This window comes from Jaculus jaculus, chromosome 2 (genome assembly GCF_020740685.1).
Source record: "Jaculus jaculus isolate mJacJac1 chromosome 2, mJacJac1.mat.Y.cur, whole genome shotgun sequence".
NCBI lineage: Eukaryota > Metazoa > Chordata > Mammalia > Rodentia > Dipodidae > Jaculus > Jaculus jaculus.
The window spans coordinates 68,327,143-68,342,172 of NC_059103.1; the positions used below are offsets into that span (position 1 = coordinate 68,327,143).

Genomic DNA, 15,030 nt, shown 5'->3' on the forward strand with positions numbered 1-15,030 from the left:
CAGTGGTCTTTCAATATTTGAAATACTCCAATCTAAGACCTTCTGGCTTTTAGAGTTTTCTTTGACAAACCAGATGTTATTCTGATAGGATTACCTTTATAAGTTACAAGTTGTTTCTCTCTCCACTTTTGTCTTTTCTTTTTGTGGTTTTTCAAAGTAGGGTTTCTCTCTAGCCAAGGCTAACCTGGAATTCACTATGCAGTCTCAGGGTGGCTTCGAACTCACATATCCTCTAGAGTGCTGGGGTTAAAGGGGTGTATCACCATGCCCAGTTTCTCTGGCCACTTTTATTATTCTTTGCTTCCTGTGTTAATATTTTTTTAGTTATAATGTGACTTGATGAATTTCTTTTCTGGTTTTGTCTGTTTGGTGTCTGCTTCTTATATGTGGGCTTAACATTTATAAGGTTTGGAAAATTTTCTTCTATAATTTTATTAAAAAGATTTTCTATGCCATAGACCTTAGTTCTTCTTATTGCCCATGATTCAAATATTCAGTCTTTTTAAAGTGTCCCACAATTCTATCCTGTTCTGCTAAACAGCTTTTTGAACTTGTTATTGATTTTGGCCTCCCATCCTATTTCCTCAGCTTTGTCCTCAGTCTTGATATTCTGTCCTCCACATGATCTATTCTAATGGTAATGCTGTCCAGGGAGCCCTTTAATTGAGTTATTTCTGGTCTTGTTTCTAATATGTTTTTCTTCAGTATCACTTTCTCTTCATTGAACTCCATGGTAATTCTTTGGTTTGACTCTCTCATTGCATTTAGTGGATTGCTTATGCTTTTTTGGAATCCATTCAGGTTCTGTTTGTGTCCTTTTTTAATTTATTCAGGTATCTTTTGTGTTCCTTTAGCTGATTCTCTTGTATTTTATTCAGCCATTTGTTCATTTGTTTTTAAATTTGTCGAATATGCATATCATAATTGCATTTTGGCATTCTTTGTGTAGGGTTTCCTAAGTAGTTCTCATTAGAGGCTTCAACTATGGACTGAGGCATTCTTGGTGGGAATGATTTGCCTTGGTTTCTTGCATTATTTGTTTTGTGTTGGGGTTGACCTATTTGGAGATAATTCTTTGTCTTGCCATGAACGCACCAACAGTGGTTCCATCAACTAGGGCCTGTGCTGAACAGCATTGTCTGTCTTGCTGTTGGAGGACATGGGGAGGCATACTACACACTGCTGTAGTCTGGGCACAGGGGTGAGCCCATGGCACTTCTGGCTGGAAATCTAGGACCTAAGTGGCCTAGTCTACTTTCATCAGGGCCTGGTATGGGCAGGCCATTTTCATGGGTATCTTGGGTGAACACATAGGGGCTCAAGGCCAGAGGTAACTGGGCCTGGTCCTCCCTACTCCTGGTGGGTACAGTCATGTGCTTTTTTATGAGTGACTGGTTTGGATGCAGGGGGAGGACTCTTCAGGGCCTGAGTGGCCTACCCCACCTTGTTCTGGGCAGGAGCAAGTGGGCTGGGTGCAGAGATGAGCTTATGGTACTTCTTTTTACCTGGGACCTGGGCAGCCAGACTTACCTTCTTAACTGTTATACATGCACATAATGCATTTTGATTATAATCACCTTCTACTACCCTCTCTCTTCCCCCTCTTACTGAATCCTTCTTCTTCCTTGCTAGTCTCTTTTACTTTGATGTAGAGCACATACGTGTGTGTGTGTGTGTGTGTGTGTCTCCCATTGAGTTTCATTAAAGTTGTTTGCATGAGCATGTGGAAGGTTATTTACCAGAGCACATGCAGCTTACCAGTGGCTACACCACCAAAGGAAATGTTTTGCTTGATTTTGCAGATCCTTTTGATCCTTATTAATGCAGATGAGCCCAGAAACAGACATGTCTTTAAGTACTTCCGGATCACAGAGGTCAATGTTCCCTCTGTTCAAATCCTAAATTTAACCTCTGATGCCAGGTACAAAATGCCTACAGATGAGATAACCTATGAAAACCTCAAGAAATTTGGCAAAAGCTTCCTGAGAGGAAGTGCCAAGGTAAGCTTGTTCATAACTAAATTTAACCTAAAATAATAACCACATAATAATTTCTTCATTATAATTTTGTTATTTTTTTATTGTCATTTGTTTTATTTTTTAAAAAATTTAATTTTTTTTTCAGCAAATACAGGCAGTTTGGTACCATTGTTTAGGCTCATCTATGATCTACCCCCTCCCAATGGCCCCTCCTTGTTGATGTAAATGGGTCGTGCATTGTGGAGTTAGCCCACAGTTATTGGTACGATAAATGTCTCTGCATATCATGACCCAACATGTGACTCTGACAATTTTGCTGGTTTTAATCTTCTGTAGGAAGAAGCAGAAGAATTTCAGCCTCAAGGTTAAAAGTGGGACATATCCCGACCTTGAAAAATATACAATTTGTTATTTGTTCTGAGATGCAACTCCAACATTACTACTTTAGCTGTAAAATGAATTTCCAATGGCAGTGCAGATTTTCTGAGGAGGTGGCTTGACCTCTGAAAGGAGACTCTTGTCATCTTTGCAACCTCTAATGTGAAAGATGTACTTGGCTCCAGGGTAGAGAACAACAGGATGGAGCATAGAGAGTAATCAGGATTTAGCCTCAAAAGTTTTAGATATCTTTAGGTTGCGTGGGATCAGGAGGATATCTATGTTACTGAAAGGAGAGCCCTAGAAAGACAGTCATATGATATGTCACCATCCACTGTTTACTTTTCACTTGCCATATTCTCCACTGCCCTGATGAGTTTTTTAAAAATCTCATTTATTTCCTAAACTATGCAGCACCTTTGAGAGTAAAGGGGGAATTCTTCAAATAAAAGTGTGCCCAGCCTTAAACATAACATCTAACTCTCACCCTCCAGGGCTCAGGAGACCAGAAAGGATGTAAGACCAGGAGGATGATAAGGGAGGCTATGGAATGCTGTTTCCTGGATTAAATATGGCTGTTACACTCATGAACTAATAGTAGCTATGGTTTCCTGCACAAAACTGGGTCACAGTGTTTTATCATGGATGGCAGAGGGCCTCATGAGACCCCATACCTCCCAGAATAGCTACTGGTAACGTTATTCTCTGACAATTGATATGTTCAAGCCATCTCAGCCACCTGCTGTCTTGGCCACAGTCTAGCGAGGGAAGCCCTTTTGTTGCCTAATTTCAAGCTCCCCATCGTCTTACTTCACATTTCTGTTAAATACATTGTTTAAGACCCTTACCATTCCCATGACCTCTGGTCTTCTGGTCACATTTCATTCTCTCTGATATAAACTTCAATACCTGGTTTGTCACTCTGATAATTCCTTTGAGAAAGAGAGAGAGCAAGTGAGAGAGAGAATGAGCATGCCAGGGCCTCTAGCCAATGCAAATGAACTCCAGACACACGTGCCACCATGTGCACCTGGCTTACTTGGGTTCTGGGAAGTTGAACCTAGGTCCTTAGGTTTCAAAGGACTTTTCACAGGCAATCAACTTAACCTCTAAGCCATCTCCTCAGCCCGAACATCCGACTTCTATTGATCCTACTTAACTTCTCTACTGCTTCTGTACCAGTACTGGAGAAAATCAGTACAACCACCAGGCTGAGTGCCTTTGTGGACTTCCCAGCCAAACTTCCCACAGACTCAGAAATGTCCCAAAATCTCTGTATAAAATTTTGTACTTTTTTTTTCTTGAGTCTATTTCTTCCCCTACTTAGTTCCCATGTTCATTCTCTCCTCAGTACTCTACCCATGTATCACTAATAAAAGAGAGGTCTTAGTTTTGTGTTTGTTTTCCCTCCCTCTCCTTCCCCTTCCTCCAAACCCTTCCTTTCCTATTGTCTGGGCCTTGAGTTCCCTATCAGGTTTGCAAGCAACTCGAGCTGGTCCAGATTAGGAACTGCAGATAAGTGACACCATGTGGCATTTTTCTTTATATGATTGTGTAAGTTTGCTGAGTATGATCTGTTCCAAGTCTGTCCAATTTTCTACAAATTTCCTTGCATCATTTTCTCTTACTGCTGAGAATTCCATTGTGTAAATGTGCCACAATTTTGTTATCCATTTGTCCAATGATGGGCACCTGGGTTGATTCCACTTCTTTGCTATAATGAATTGAGCAGCTATAAACATGGTTGAACAAATGTCTCTATAGTGATGCATGGAGCATTTAGAATAAATGCTCAGTAAGGAATAACTGGGTCTTTTGCAAGCTCTATGTTCATTCTTTTCAGGAATGTCTCTATTGATTTCCATAGTGATTGTACAAGTTTACATTCGCACCAACAGTGGATGAGGGATCCTCTTTCCCCACATCCTCACTCCTACAATGCATAACCCACAACCCCATAGGGAATAACTGCAACCCCAGTGAGGATGGGCCCAGCAGAATGAGGGCAGGGATGAGGAAAAAGATAGTATCAACATATGATGTATCCATATGAAGTAGGTTGTCAATAGCAATAATAGTAGTAATAATAAAAATTAAAAAATAATGTTTGGGGGAAAAAGAGGGCTTCATATGAGGGCCTCCTAATTTTCTATCACCACATCTACAGTGGACCTGAAACCCTGCCTATTCTCTCTCTTCCCTCTGAGTTGTCAGTCCAACTCTTGAAGATGAATCAATACACCCTCTTGTGCTCCTGGAACACAGCTAATCATCCCTCACACGACCTCTGAGATCTGCCTGATTTATCTGTTCCTAATTTCCCATCATTTTCATCATTGCTTATCTCCCATGGGCAGCCCCACCCTACTTTATACTCTCACTGAAAAAGTCTTTAAGTGATTTCCAGAGAATGAAAAGTACACAAGGGATAGAATTATAAAGAAAAAGCTAGGGAGCTAGGCAGAGGCCAGACAATAAGGGCTCCATAAACACATTAAGGTTTTGACATGCTAAGAGCAACAAGGCTCCTTATTTACAAAGTGAGGATAGAGCCCTGAATGGAGAGGGCCTAGGAGGGGGCCAGGAGAACTCTAGGACACTATTACAGTGGATCCCATCAAGGTGGGAGAAATGCATCATCCAGACTATGGTTGTGATGGGGAAAATGGAGACACAGGAGCAGGCTTAAGAGGTTTTCAGGAGACCATTATTATTTAGAGAAACATGGACATTAGCAGAGGATGAGTTCATTCTTTTCTTCACTTGCACAGTATTTATTGAGGGTCCTGCTCTGTACTAGGCAACAGACACTCAATGATGAGAGGGAAAATGTCTCTTATGACATTCCCATCTAGTGTAGCAGAAAAGTATTAGGCAAATAAACAAACAAACAAAAAAAAAAATGAAATTCCACAAGTGATCCAAAAAAACACTTCAAAGAATTTATGGGGCCAGTACTTCATTGAATCTGGGAAAGTCAGAGTTTTCCTTTAATGTCACCTTGAAGGATAAATTTGGGTTAACCAGCTAAGAAGGGAGAGTAATCTGGGAGAGAACTTCTAGGCAGAGGGAAGAACACATACAGGAGGCTGAGGTGGCAGAAGTTCAACCCTTTGGGTCAGCTGGAGATCAGCATGGCTGAAGAAAGCCAGGAGATGAAAGGTGTTGACCTTGGGGAAGCCGGCAATGTAAATGACCTTGGCATTTATTTTCAGAGTAATTAGAGGGACTGTTTTATTTTTAAAAGAAACTAGTGAAGATGCTAAAGACATCAGTTCCACTCTCATCTAGGAACCCCAAGAACCTGTGCTTAAACACCCAAACTCTGTCTCCCAGTACTCTATCTCCTCCTCAGCACTCAACCCCTAACCTGTCCTGAACAACTCAGTGGCATCCATCTCATGATCTAGCCCAGCATTTTGTACTCCTTCTAATAGTTTGTCTTTTCTGAAGAAAGTCTTTTATTGTTTGTAATAAGGACGAGGAGCTCCAGTTGCATGCTCCAGTCTGAGATTGTTAAACCTCTTGAATTTTCTTCCTAGAAACACGAATCCAGTGAAGCGATCTCAGAACACTGGGACCAAGGGCCAGTTAAGCAGCTTGTGGGGAATAACTTCAATTTGGTTGTCTTTGACCAGGAAAAAGATGTATTTGTGTTGTTCTGTAAGTACCTCTACAGGGTCAGTGGGAGGCTAAGTGTCAAATGTTATTTTTCAACTGTAGCCCCCAAGGACAACAGTCTTTGGAAACATAGTCTCTAAAACTCATAAATGCACCATGCCAGGGGTTTGTCTCCTGACTTCCAGAGAGCTTGCACCAAGTTGCTAGAAAACTACACACAAGTTTGCTCACCAAATTAGTTATTACAATGCACCAAATGTCTTCTACATAATCTAAGTATGTAACAATTTACACCAGCTGTAATACCAATGACGAACAATGTTTGATTGGATGCAGCATTGTATTAGGATTCATGCTGAGCCACTGTTTTCCTTATGTGATTAAATCCTACATCTTGAAAGTGGCCACTATTATCTCTCTTATTTACAGACCACTAAATAGAATCTCAGTGAAGAAAACTTTCCAGTGTCCTTTCACTAGTAAGTGCTGGGACTGGGATCTGAGTCTTCCCAGCCTGCCTCTAGCACTTCCAGTTCTGCTGTTGTCCAGAAGCCCCATGATCTGGGCCTTATGAGATTTATCAAATGGCCTCTATGAGCTAGCATCCCAAACACTTCATATAAATATTTCAGAGTAATAATGATGATTATTGTTATTCCAATTATACTTATTTCCACTGCTTGCCTAAGGTCTAATTTACCTTTCCCATGATCTCTGATTTGCATGGAAGAGCCAAAGCTAGAGCTTTCCTCCCATGAGACCTAACAACTGTGACTCTGAAGTTACTGCAGACAGCTCTTTTTCAACAGAATTAGCATTTAGTGAGCACTTAGACTAAGCAGACATGAATGAGGTGTGGGGCATACAATAACCAGTCTATGAGGAAGATTGACACAGGTCATGGATCTCAGCCACACAAGAGTCACTAGTGCACATCAGAAACAGTAGCAAGACCTGAAGTCCATCTCCATCTCTGTCCCTGCTGCATTTCTGATTGCATCTAAAAGGCCTCTCCTAATCTTGCTGAAACACTCTTGTCCTCAGAGTGTCTTAGGCCTGTAGAGCTGAGTCACTACAACGTGGCCTTTGCGAGCACGGCTGGGGCAGCCTGTCTGCACTTACCCGACACCTGGAGTTCTGAGAACACTCATTTGCTTCTGATAACTGAAGAAGTAGCCTCATTTTTTTCTTGGAAGCAGGGCTGTTAAGTTGCACCCTGGGGCTCCACCCATTATACTCCCTTCTGTTCCTAACCAGGACCTGCCAGGCTCCAGAGGTATCTCAGGGTGCTGCTGGCTGGAGGTTTGATCTCAGGCTCACCTGATTGAGAAATGGGGATGGTCCTGCAAAAGTAAAGTGTTGGGGCCTTTGGGGCCATTCCTCCCCCAGAGCAAGAAAATCTGAGTGGTAAGGTTTTAGGGGATGGCTAGGCTGGTGATCTCTGCCTCTTCTTTGTTGGAGCTCAGCTCTGGTTTCTCTCCAGAGGAACAGGTGCTTGGGTCACTCACAGCTCAAAGATCTTTCCAACAGAAATTCCTTGACCCCTTTCCAAGGGTAGTTTTACTTGTCACAATGTTAGGGCACAGTTGCTTGCTTCTTGAATTCCTTCATGGGACTGACAGGCATGCTATGTTGTGCTGCGCTGTGCTGCGCTGTGCTGTGCAGTGCTGTGCTGTGTGTGTTGTGCTGTGCTGTGCTGTGCAGTGCTGCGCTGTGCTGTGCTGTGCTATGCTGCACTGTGAAGTGCAGTGATGTGCTGTGCAGTGCAGTGCTGCGCTGTCCTATGCTGCACTGTGCTGTGCTGCGCTGCGCTGTGCAGTGATGTGCTGTGCTGCGCTGTGCTGTGCTGTGCAGTGATGTGCTGTGCAGTGATGTGCTGTGCTGCACTGTGCTGTGCTGTGCAGTGATGTGCTGTGCAGTGATGTGCTGTGCTGCACTGTGCTGTGCTGTGCAGTGATGTGCTGTGCAGTGATGTGCTGTGCTGTCCTGTGCTGTGCAGTGCTGTGCTGTGCTGTGCTGCGCTGTCCTATGCTGTGCAGTGCTGTGCTGTGCTGTGTGTGCTGTGCTGTGCTGTGCTGTGTGTGCTGTGTGTGCTGTGTGTGCTGTGCTGTGTGTGCTGTGCTGTGTGTGCTGTGCTGTGTGTGCTGTGCTGTGCTGTGTGTGCTGTGCTGTGCTGTGTGTGCTGTGTGTGCTGTGCTGTGTGTGCTGTGCTGTGCTGTGTGTGCTGTGCTGTGCTGTGTGTGCTGTGTGTGCTGTGCTGTGCTGTGTGTGCTGTGCTGCGCTGTGTGTGCTGTGTGTACTGTGTGTGCTGTGCTGTGTGTGCTGTGCTGCGCTGTGTGTGCTGTGTGTGCTGTGTGTGCTGTGCTGTGCTGTGTGTGCTGTGCTGTGCTGTGTGTGCTGTGCTGTGCTGTGTGTGCTGTGCTGTGCTGTGTGTGCTGTGCTGTGCTGTGCTGTGTGTGCTGTGCTGTGCTGTGTGTGCTGTGTGTGCTGTGCTGTGCTGTGTGTGCTGTGTGTGCTGTGCTGTGTGTGCTGTGTGTGCTGCGCTGTGCTGTGCTGTGCTGTGTGTGCTGTGTGTGCTGTGCTGTGTGTGCTGTGTGTGCTGCGCTGCGCTGTGTGTGCTGTGTGTGCTGTGCTGTGCTGTGTGTGCTGTGTGTGCTGTGCTGTGTGTGCTGTGTGTGCTGTGTGTGCTGCGCTGCGCTGTGTGTGCTGTGTGTGCTGTGTGTGCTGTGCTGTGTGTGCTGTGCTGTGCTGTGTGTGCTGTGCTGTGCAGTGCTGTGTGTGCTGTGCTGTGCTGCGCTGTGCTGTGTGTGCTGTGCTGTGTGTGCTGTGCTGTGCTGTGTGTGCTGTGCTGTGCTGTGTGTGCTGTGCTGTGCTGTGTGTGCTGTGTGTGCTGTGCTGTGTGTGCTGTGCTGTGCTGTGTGTGCTGTGCTGCGCTGTGTGTGCTGTGCTGTGCTGTGTGTGCTGTGCTGTGTGTGCTGTGCTGTGCTGTGTGTGCTGTGCTGTGCTGTGTGTGCTGTGTGTGCTGTGCTGTGCTGTGTGTGCTGTGTGTGCTGTGCTGTGCTGTGTGTGCTGTGTGTGCTGTGTGTGCTGTGCTGTGCTGTGTGTGCTGTGTGTGCTGTGCTGTGTGTGCTGTGCTGTGTGTGCTGTGTGTGCTGTGCTGTGCTGTGTGTGCTGTGTGTGCTGTGTGTGCTGTGTGTGCTGTGTGTGCTGTGCTGTGCTGTGTGTGCTGTGCTGTGCTGTGTGTGCTGTGCTGTGCTGTGTGTGCTGTGTGTGCTGTGCTGTGCTGTGTGTGCTGTGTGTGCTGTGTGTGCTGTGCTGTGCTGTGTGTGCTGTGTGTGCTGTGTGTGCTGTGCTGTGCTGTGTGTGCTGTGTGTGCTGTGCTGTGCTGTGTGTGCTGTGCTGTGCTGTGCTGTGTGTGCTGTGTGTGCTGTGCTGTGTGTGCTGTGTGTGCTGTGCTGTGCTGTGTGTGCTGTGTGTGCTGTGCTGTGCTGTGTGTGCTGTGTGTGCTGTGTGTGCTGTGCTGTGCTGTGTGTGCTGTGTGTGCTGTGTGTGCTGTGCTGTGCTGTGCTGTGTGTGCTGTGCTGTGCTGTGTGTGCTGTGCTGTGCTGTGTGTGCTGTGTGTGCTGTGCTGTGCTGTGTGTGCTGTGCTGTGCTGTGTGTGCTATGCTGTGCTGTGCTGTGTGTGCTGTGCTGTGCTGTGCTGTGTGTGCAGTGCTGTGCTGTGCTGTGCTGTGCTGTGTGTGCAGTGCTGTGCTGTGCAGTGCTGTGCTGTGTGTGCTGTGCTGTGTGTGCTGTGCTGTGCTGTGCTGTGTGTGCTGTGCTGTGCTGTGTGTGCTGTGCTGTGTGTGCTGTGCTGTGCTGTGTTGTGCTGTGTTGTGCTGTGCTGTGCTGTGCTGTGCTGTGTGTTTTGTGCTGTGTGTGCTGTGCTGTGTGTGCTGTGCTGTGTGTGCTGTGCTGTGCTGTGTTGTGCTGTGTTGTGCTGTGTATGCTGTGCTGTGCTGTGTGTGCTGTGCTGTGTGTGCTGTGCTGTGTGTGCTGTGTGTGCTGTGCTGTGCTGTGTGTGCTGTGCTGTGCTGTGCTGTGTGTGCTGTGCTGTGCTGTGCTGTGTGTGCTGTGCTGTGTGTGCTGTGCTGTGTGTGCTGTGCTGTGCTGTGTGTGCTGTGCTGTGTGTGCTGTGCTGTGCTGTGTGTGCTGTGTGTGCTGTGCTGTGTGTGCTGTGCTGTGCTGTGTGTGCTGTGTGTGCTGTGCTGTGTGTGCTGTGCTGTGCTGTGCTGTGTGTGCTGTGTGTGCTGTGCTGTGTGTGCTGTGCTGTGCTGTGTGTGCTGTGCTGTGTGTGCTGTGCTGTGCTGTGTGTGTTGTGCTGTGTGTGCTGTGCTGTGTGTGCTGTGCTGTGTGTGCTGTGCTGTGTGTGCAGTGCTGTGCTGTGCAGTGCTGTGCTGTGCTGTGCTGTGCTGGGCTGTGCTGTGCAGTGCTGTGCTGTGCTGTGCTGCGCTGTCCTATGCTGTGCAGTGCTGTGCTGTGCAGTGCTGTGCTGTGCTGTGCAGTGCTGTGCTGCGCTGTGCTGTTCTGCGCTGTCCTATGCTGTGCTGTGCTGTGCTGCGCTGCGCTGTGTTGCACTGAGCTGCGGTATCGTACGTTTGGTTATGTTACATTTGTAATACATTTTTTTTCAAGTCCAAGTGATCTTTCCTCAAATCCCAGTTCATTCCTCATCATTTTTAGATGACCATGGGCAAGTTGATTAACTTCTATGTAACACACACAAACACACGACATGAGGGATCATCTAGCATATTTTCCTTGATTTTTCTCCTTCAACCAAAGTGGAACAGTAGTTTAAAAGGACTAATTATTTTAAAAATAGAAGAATAATTTAACATACGAAAAGGATTAGTGTCTGGGTAGAGCAGGACCAGGCTAACTTTTTCTTTATTTAATAAGCAGGTACCAGGTCTGGGGAGATGGCTCAGTTGATAAAGTACTTGGAAACATGAGGAGCTGAGCTTGTATCCTCAGCACCCTTGTAAAAGCATATGTGGCGTCAGCAATGGGGTGATGGAGAAAGGAGGGCTTGCTAGCCATCTTGTCTAGCCCAAGTGATGAGTTCTGGGTTCAGTGACACACCCTGTCTCAAAAAATATGGTGGAGAGTGGTTGACCTGACAGACTTCTGGCCTCCATTTGCATGTGTCCACATGTGCACATGCTCCCCTACACAAATGTGAGCCCATATATATGGACATATATACATACATGAACACACATATAAAGAGATAATAACCAGTATTGAGATGTAGAAATAACCTAACATATGAACGAAAGAGAGTACATTTTAGAGCAGCCACACACTAAGAAGAACACAGTAGTAGTACGTGTGCGGAGGCATCGGCTTTCAGAGTCCTGGTCAGTGTGAGCTCAGAAAGACCCCTTTCTTGCAGATGCACCTTGGTCTGAGAAGTGCAGGCTGCTATTCCCAGTGCTGGAAGAGGTGGGCATCAAGTATCAAAACCACTCCACGGTCTTCATTGCCAAGATTGACGTAACAGCAAATGACATTCAGCTGGAAAACTGGGAGCACTACCCATTCTTCAGATTTTTCCCCACTGACTCTCAAGAGGTAAGGGGCTCTTGAGGTCCACATAATTGGATAATGCTATACTGTCAGCAGAGACTCCATTTTGCTATAGCTGTGCCTTTTACTGAACCAGCTCTGTTCTTGGTTCCAGTCCCTAATATGCTCTCATATTCAGTTAAGAGTATTTTCTAGCATTTTCCTTTGATAACTATACTATTACTATACTTGAAGTATAACTTGTTCATTATTGACCAATCTGTGTGCCAAATGGATGTGACTGAACATATATATATATTTGACAGAGAGAAAGGGGGAGAGAGAAAATGGGCATGCCAGAGCTTCTAGCCACTGCAAATGAACTCCAGACACATGCACCACCTTGTGTATCTGGCTTATGTGGTAGGTCCTGGGGAATTGAACCTGGGACCTTTGGATTTGCAGGCAAGTGCCTTAATGTCTAAGCCATCATAACATCATTTCTTCTAGTATTGAGGCTGTGTTTTCCCTAGACAATATGGAATAAGTTTCCATGGGAATACTGGGAATGGGGTGCTACCAGATGAAATAATATGCGACAGAGACAACCAGTCAATGTTCTTTACTCTGGGGATTCTAGTCCCCACACAACAATCATTGGTGCTGCTGGAACACACTCTGTACCTCACTTTGTCATGTGGGGAGGGGTGTCAATCCAAGAAGCATAATCCAAGGTCCCTGCTCCTGAGAACAATATGGCTGAGTGGGAGGATAAATTATAATGATATAGTTCCATCTCTAAGTGCAATGGAAACTAAAGGGAGGCACAGATTTCAGAGGGAAGACAGAGTTGAAATCTCTATGCACATGGCACTCTGGAGAATCAGATTAGAGAGAGAATGTAATATGAGCAAGGAAGATAATCAGAGCACTGTAGATGGCATGACACCCCAGTGCAGATGACACAAATATAGGGGACAAGGGGAAATGATATAGAAAAGATGAGGCAAAGACTGATTAATCTTGTTATAGAAAAAAAGCTTAAACAACCACAGGGAAGTAAAAAGCTTTTTAACTTTTCTAGAGACTGACAGAGTAAACAATCTAGCAATGAATGTGTGTCAGTTGCTTTATAAAATAACTTATTTATTTATTTATTTGAGAGTGACACAGAGAGAGAGAGAGAAAGAGGCAGAGAATGGGAGGATGGATGCACCAGGGCTTCCAGTCACTGCAAATGAACTCCAGACACATGAGCCCCCTGTGCATCTGGCTAACGTGGGTCCTGGGAAACTGAGCCCCAAACTGGGGTCCTTAGGCTTCACAGGCAAGCACTTAACCACTAAGCCATCTCTCCAGCCCATAAAATAACTTATTCTTATCATCATCATTATTGTAGTACTACTAATAATAACAAATGCATATGATTCAAATACCACTTAAAACACAGTTAATATACCAATCCATTTAATGTTCATAATCCTGGGGCAAACACTAGTATTATCTTCTTATTATGGATAAGGAAACGGAGTTTAGTCCTTCAGTAATCAGACCACACTCAAAGCATTGAAACCAGAGGTTAGCCTATAAAGTCCATGCTGTGATCTATTCATCACATTCTATGATGGGAGAGTTTTTCTTTTTCTTTTTTATTTCAAGGTAGAGTTTCACTCTAGCTCAGGCTGAACTGGAATTCACTATGTAGACTCAGGGTGGCCTCAAAATGAATTCTCAGCAATCCTCCTACCTCTGCTTCCAGAGTGCTGGGATTACAGGTATGTGTCACCATGCCTGGTTCTTATCACCCCTATTTTAAGGCCATGGTAATAAAGACTCCAGAGAGGTAAAGGTACCTTCTCAACAAATCCAGATTGCTAAGAATTTAATTCTGACTTTATGTATGTAATTATCCACAAACAATTCCCACCATAACTCTCTTATGTTTTTTCCCTAGGCTGTCCTGTACAAAGGAGAACATACTGTGCAGGGTATTACTGAATTCCTGGAAAGCCAAGTCAAGATTAGGACAGAGGATGAGGTGAGGGGAAATGGGAACATGCAAGATGATTCTCTCTCACATGGTATTATTAGGAACTCAATTGTCCAGAATAAAAGGTGGTGCTCCATTATCTCCTGCTCTCTGAAGGTGGCTTTCAGGTGGGATAGAAGACTATCCTACCATGACTTTCCAGGGCACCTGTGACAAGGAAGTAGGAAGGACAGGCCTTGGAAACACAGAGAAAGGCAAAAGCTCTGGAGTAACACACAGCTCCCAGCATTGCTTCTCTGGGCCCACTTTTGTGAGGGATTTTGGTGGGATCTTGTCCTCTGGCATCATTCTCCTGATGGATGGGACAAACCATGTTTGACTAAAGATGTCTCCTAGAAGGTTTCCTCTGCATCAGTTAGCACTCATTCTATTGCAAATGTCAAAGGCACTGTTTTTCTGCTTTAACGCCAATGGGGACATCTGGCATGGATGGACCCAGAAGCTAGCACTTGTGTTCTCTCTTCCAACTTCTATTTTCTTCTATGCTGGCTATTTTCTCAATCAGTTATTTCTTCATAGAGGATCAAATGTTACCCCATGGCCTCAAACTTTACTCTTCCCAGTTTGGAAAGAAAGCATCCACTTCCCTGTAGTTCCAATGTATGTCCTAGAGAAGGATTTCATTGGCTAAGCCAGAATCACCTGCCCAGTCCCGGAATGAGGGGTTGGGCAGTCATACCTGTGGACTTAGAGTAGAAGTAGGCCCTTACCAGAAGGGCCAAACCACCACTGAGCACTGTATTAATTCATTGTATTTATGCGGGCACTCCAGTCCAAAAACTGATTCTCTTTAAAAAAAAAAAAAAAGAGCTTTAACAATCACAAATACAATCAAAATTTCACACATATCTTTGTTCTATTTCTCCATCCTTCTTTCCTTACTCTTGTTCTTTAATAGTTATTCCCCGCTGAGCAAACTGAAGAGATAGAAGAAGAAATATTTGCTGATGAAAATCAGGTACCTTTTATGGAGAAGCTACCTGAGGAGAAAGTGCTCAAACTGGACAATATGACTGAACAAGACAGGCCAGTGAGAGAACTGGCTGAGCTGGAGAACATAACTGAACAGAAAGAGCCAGTGGGAGAGTTGCTTAAGGTGGAGAATTTGACCAAACTGGAAGAGTTAGCAACGCAGAAGGAAACAGCTGAGAAGGAGGAGGAGGCCAAGCCTAAGCAACCTGCAAGGCCAGAGAAGAAACCAAAAGCCAAGGAAGAACTTTAGTTTTTCCAGTGCCAGGAGGGAAGGGCCTATTTTTCAGGCATCATTTTTTGAATGGGTCTCTTCCAATAATACTATATATTATTGTGGTGGAGCGGAGGGGAGGTTATACAATACAGTGCATGAGTGTCTTTGATTCTGCTTGACTCATTATCTCTTTTTCTTGGTCAGTGTTGTGTTGGAGAGCCACTTGGCCTGTTATCAGCCAGGGCTACAAGGCAGACCATGCTAGC

At 45.0% G+C, this 15,030-nt stretch overlaps 1 protein-coding gene across 2 annotated transcripts in view; it reads left to right on the plus strand.

Annotated features, from left to right (window-relative positions):
- The window catches only part of Pdilt (protein disulfide isomerase like, testis expressed), a 41,064-nt gene extending 26,264 nt beyond the window's left edge, over positions 1-14,800 (plus strand). The window contains exons 7-12 of one of the 2 annotated variants that reach the window (XM_045144551.1): positions 1,803-2,000; positions 5,900-6,020; positions 11,416-11,594; positions 13,483-13,566; positions 14,477-14,674; positions 14,717-14,800. In XM_045144551.1, coding sequence (XP_045000486.1) covers positions 1,803-2,000; positions 5,900-6,020; positions 11,416-11,594; positions 13,483-13,566; positions 14,477-14,674; positions 14,717-14,800 — 864 coding nt within the window. The other variant, XM_045144552.1, reaches the window with a different exon arrangement.
- The last annotated feature ends 230 nt before the right edge of the window (positions 14,801-15,030 follow it).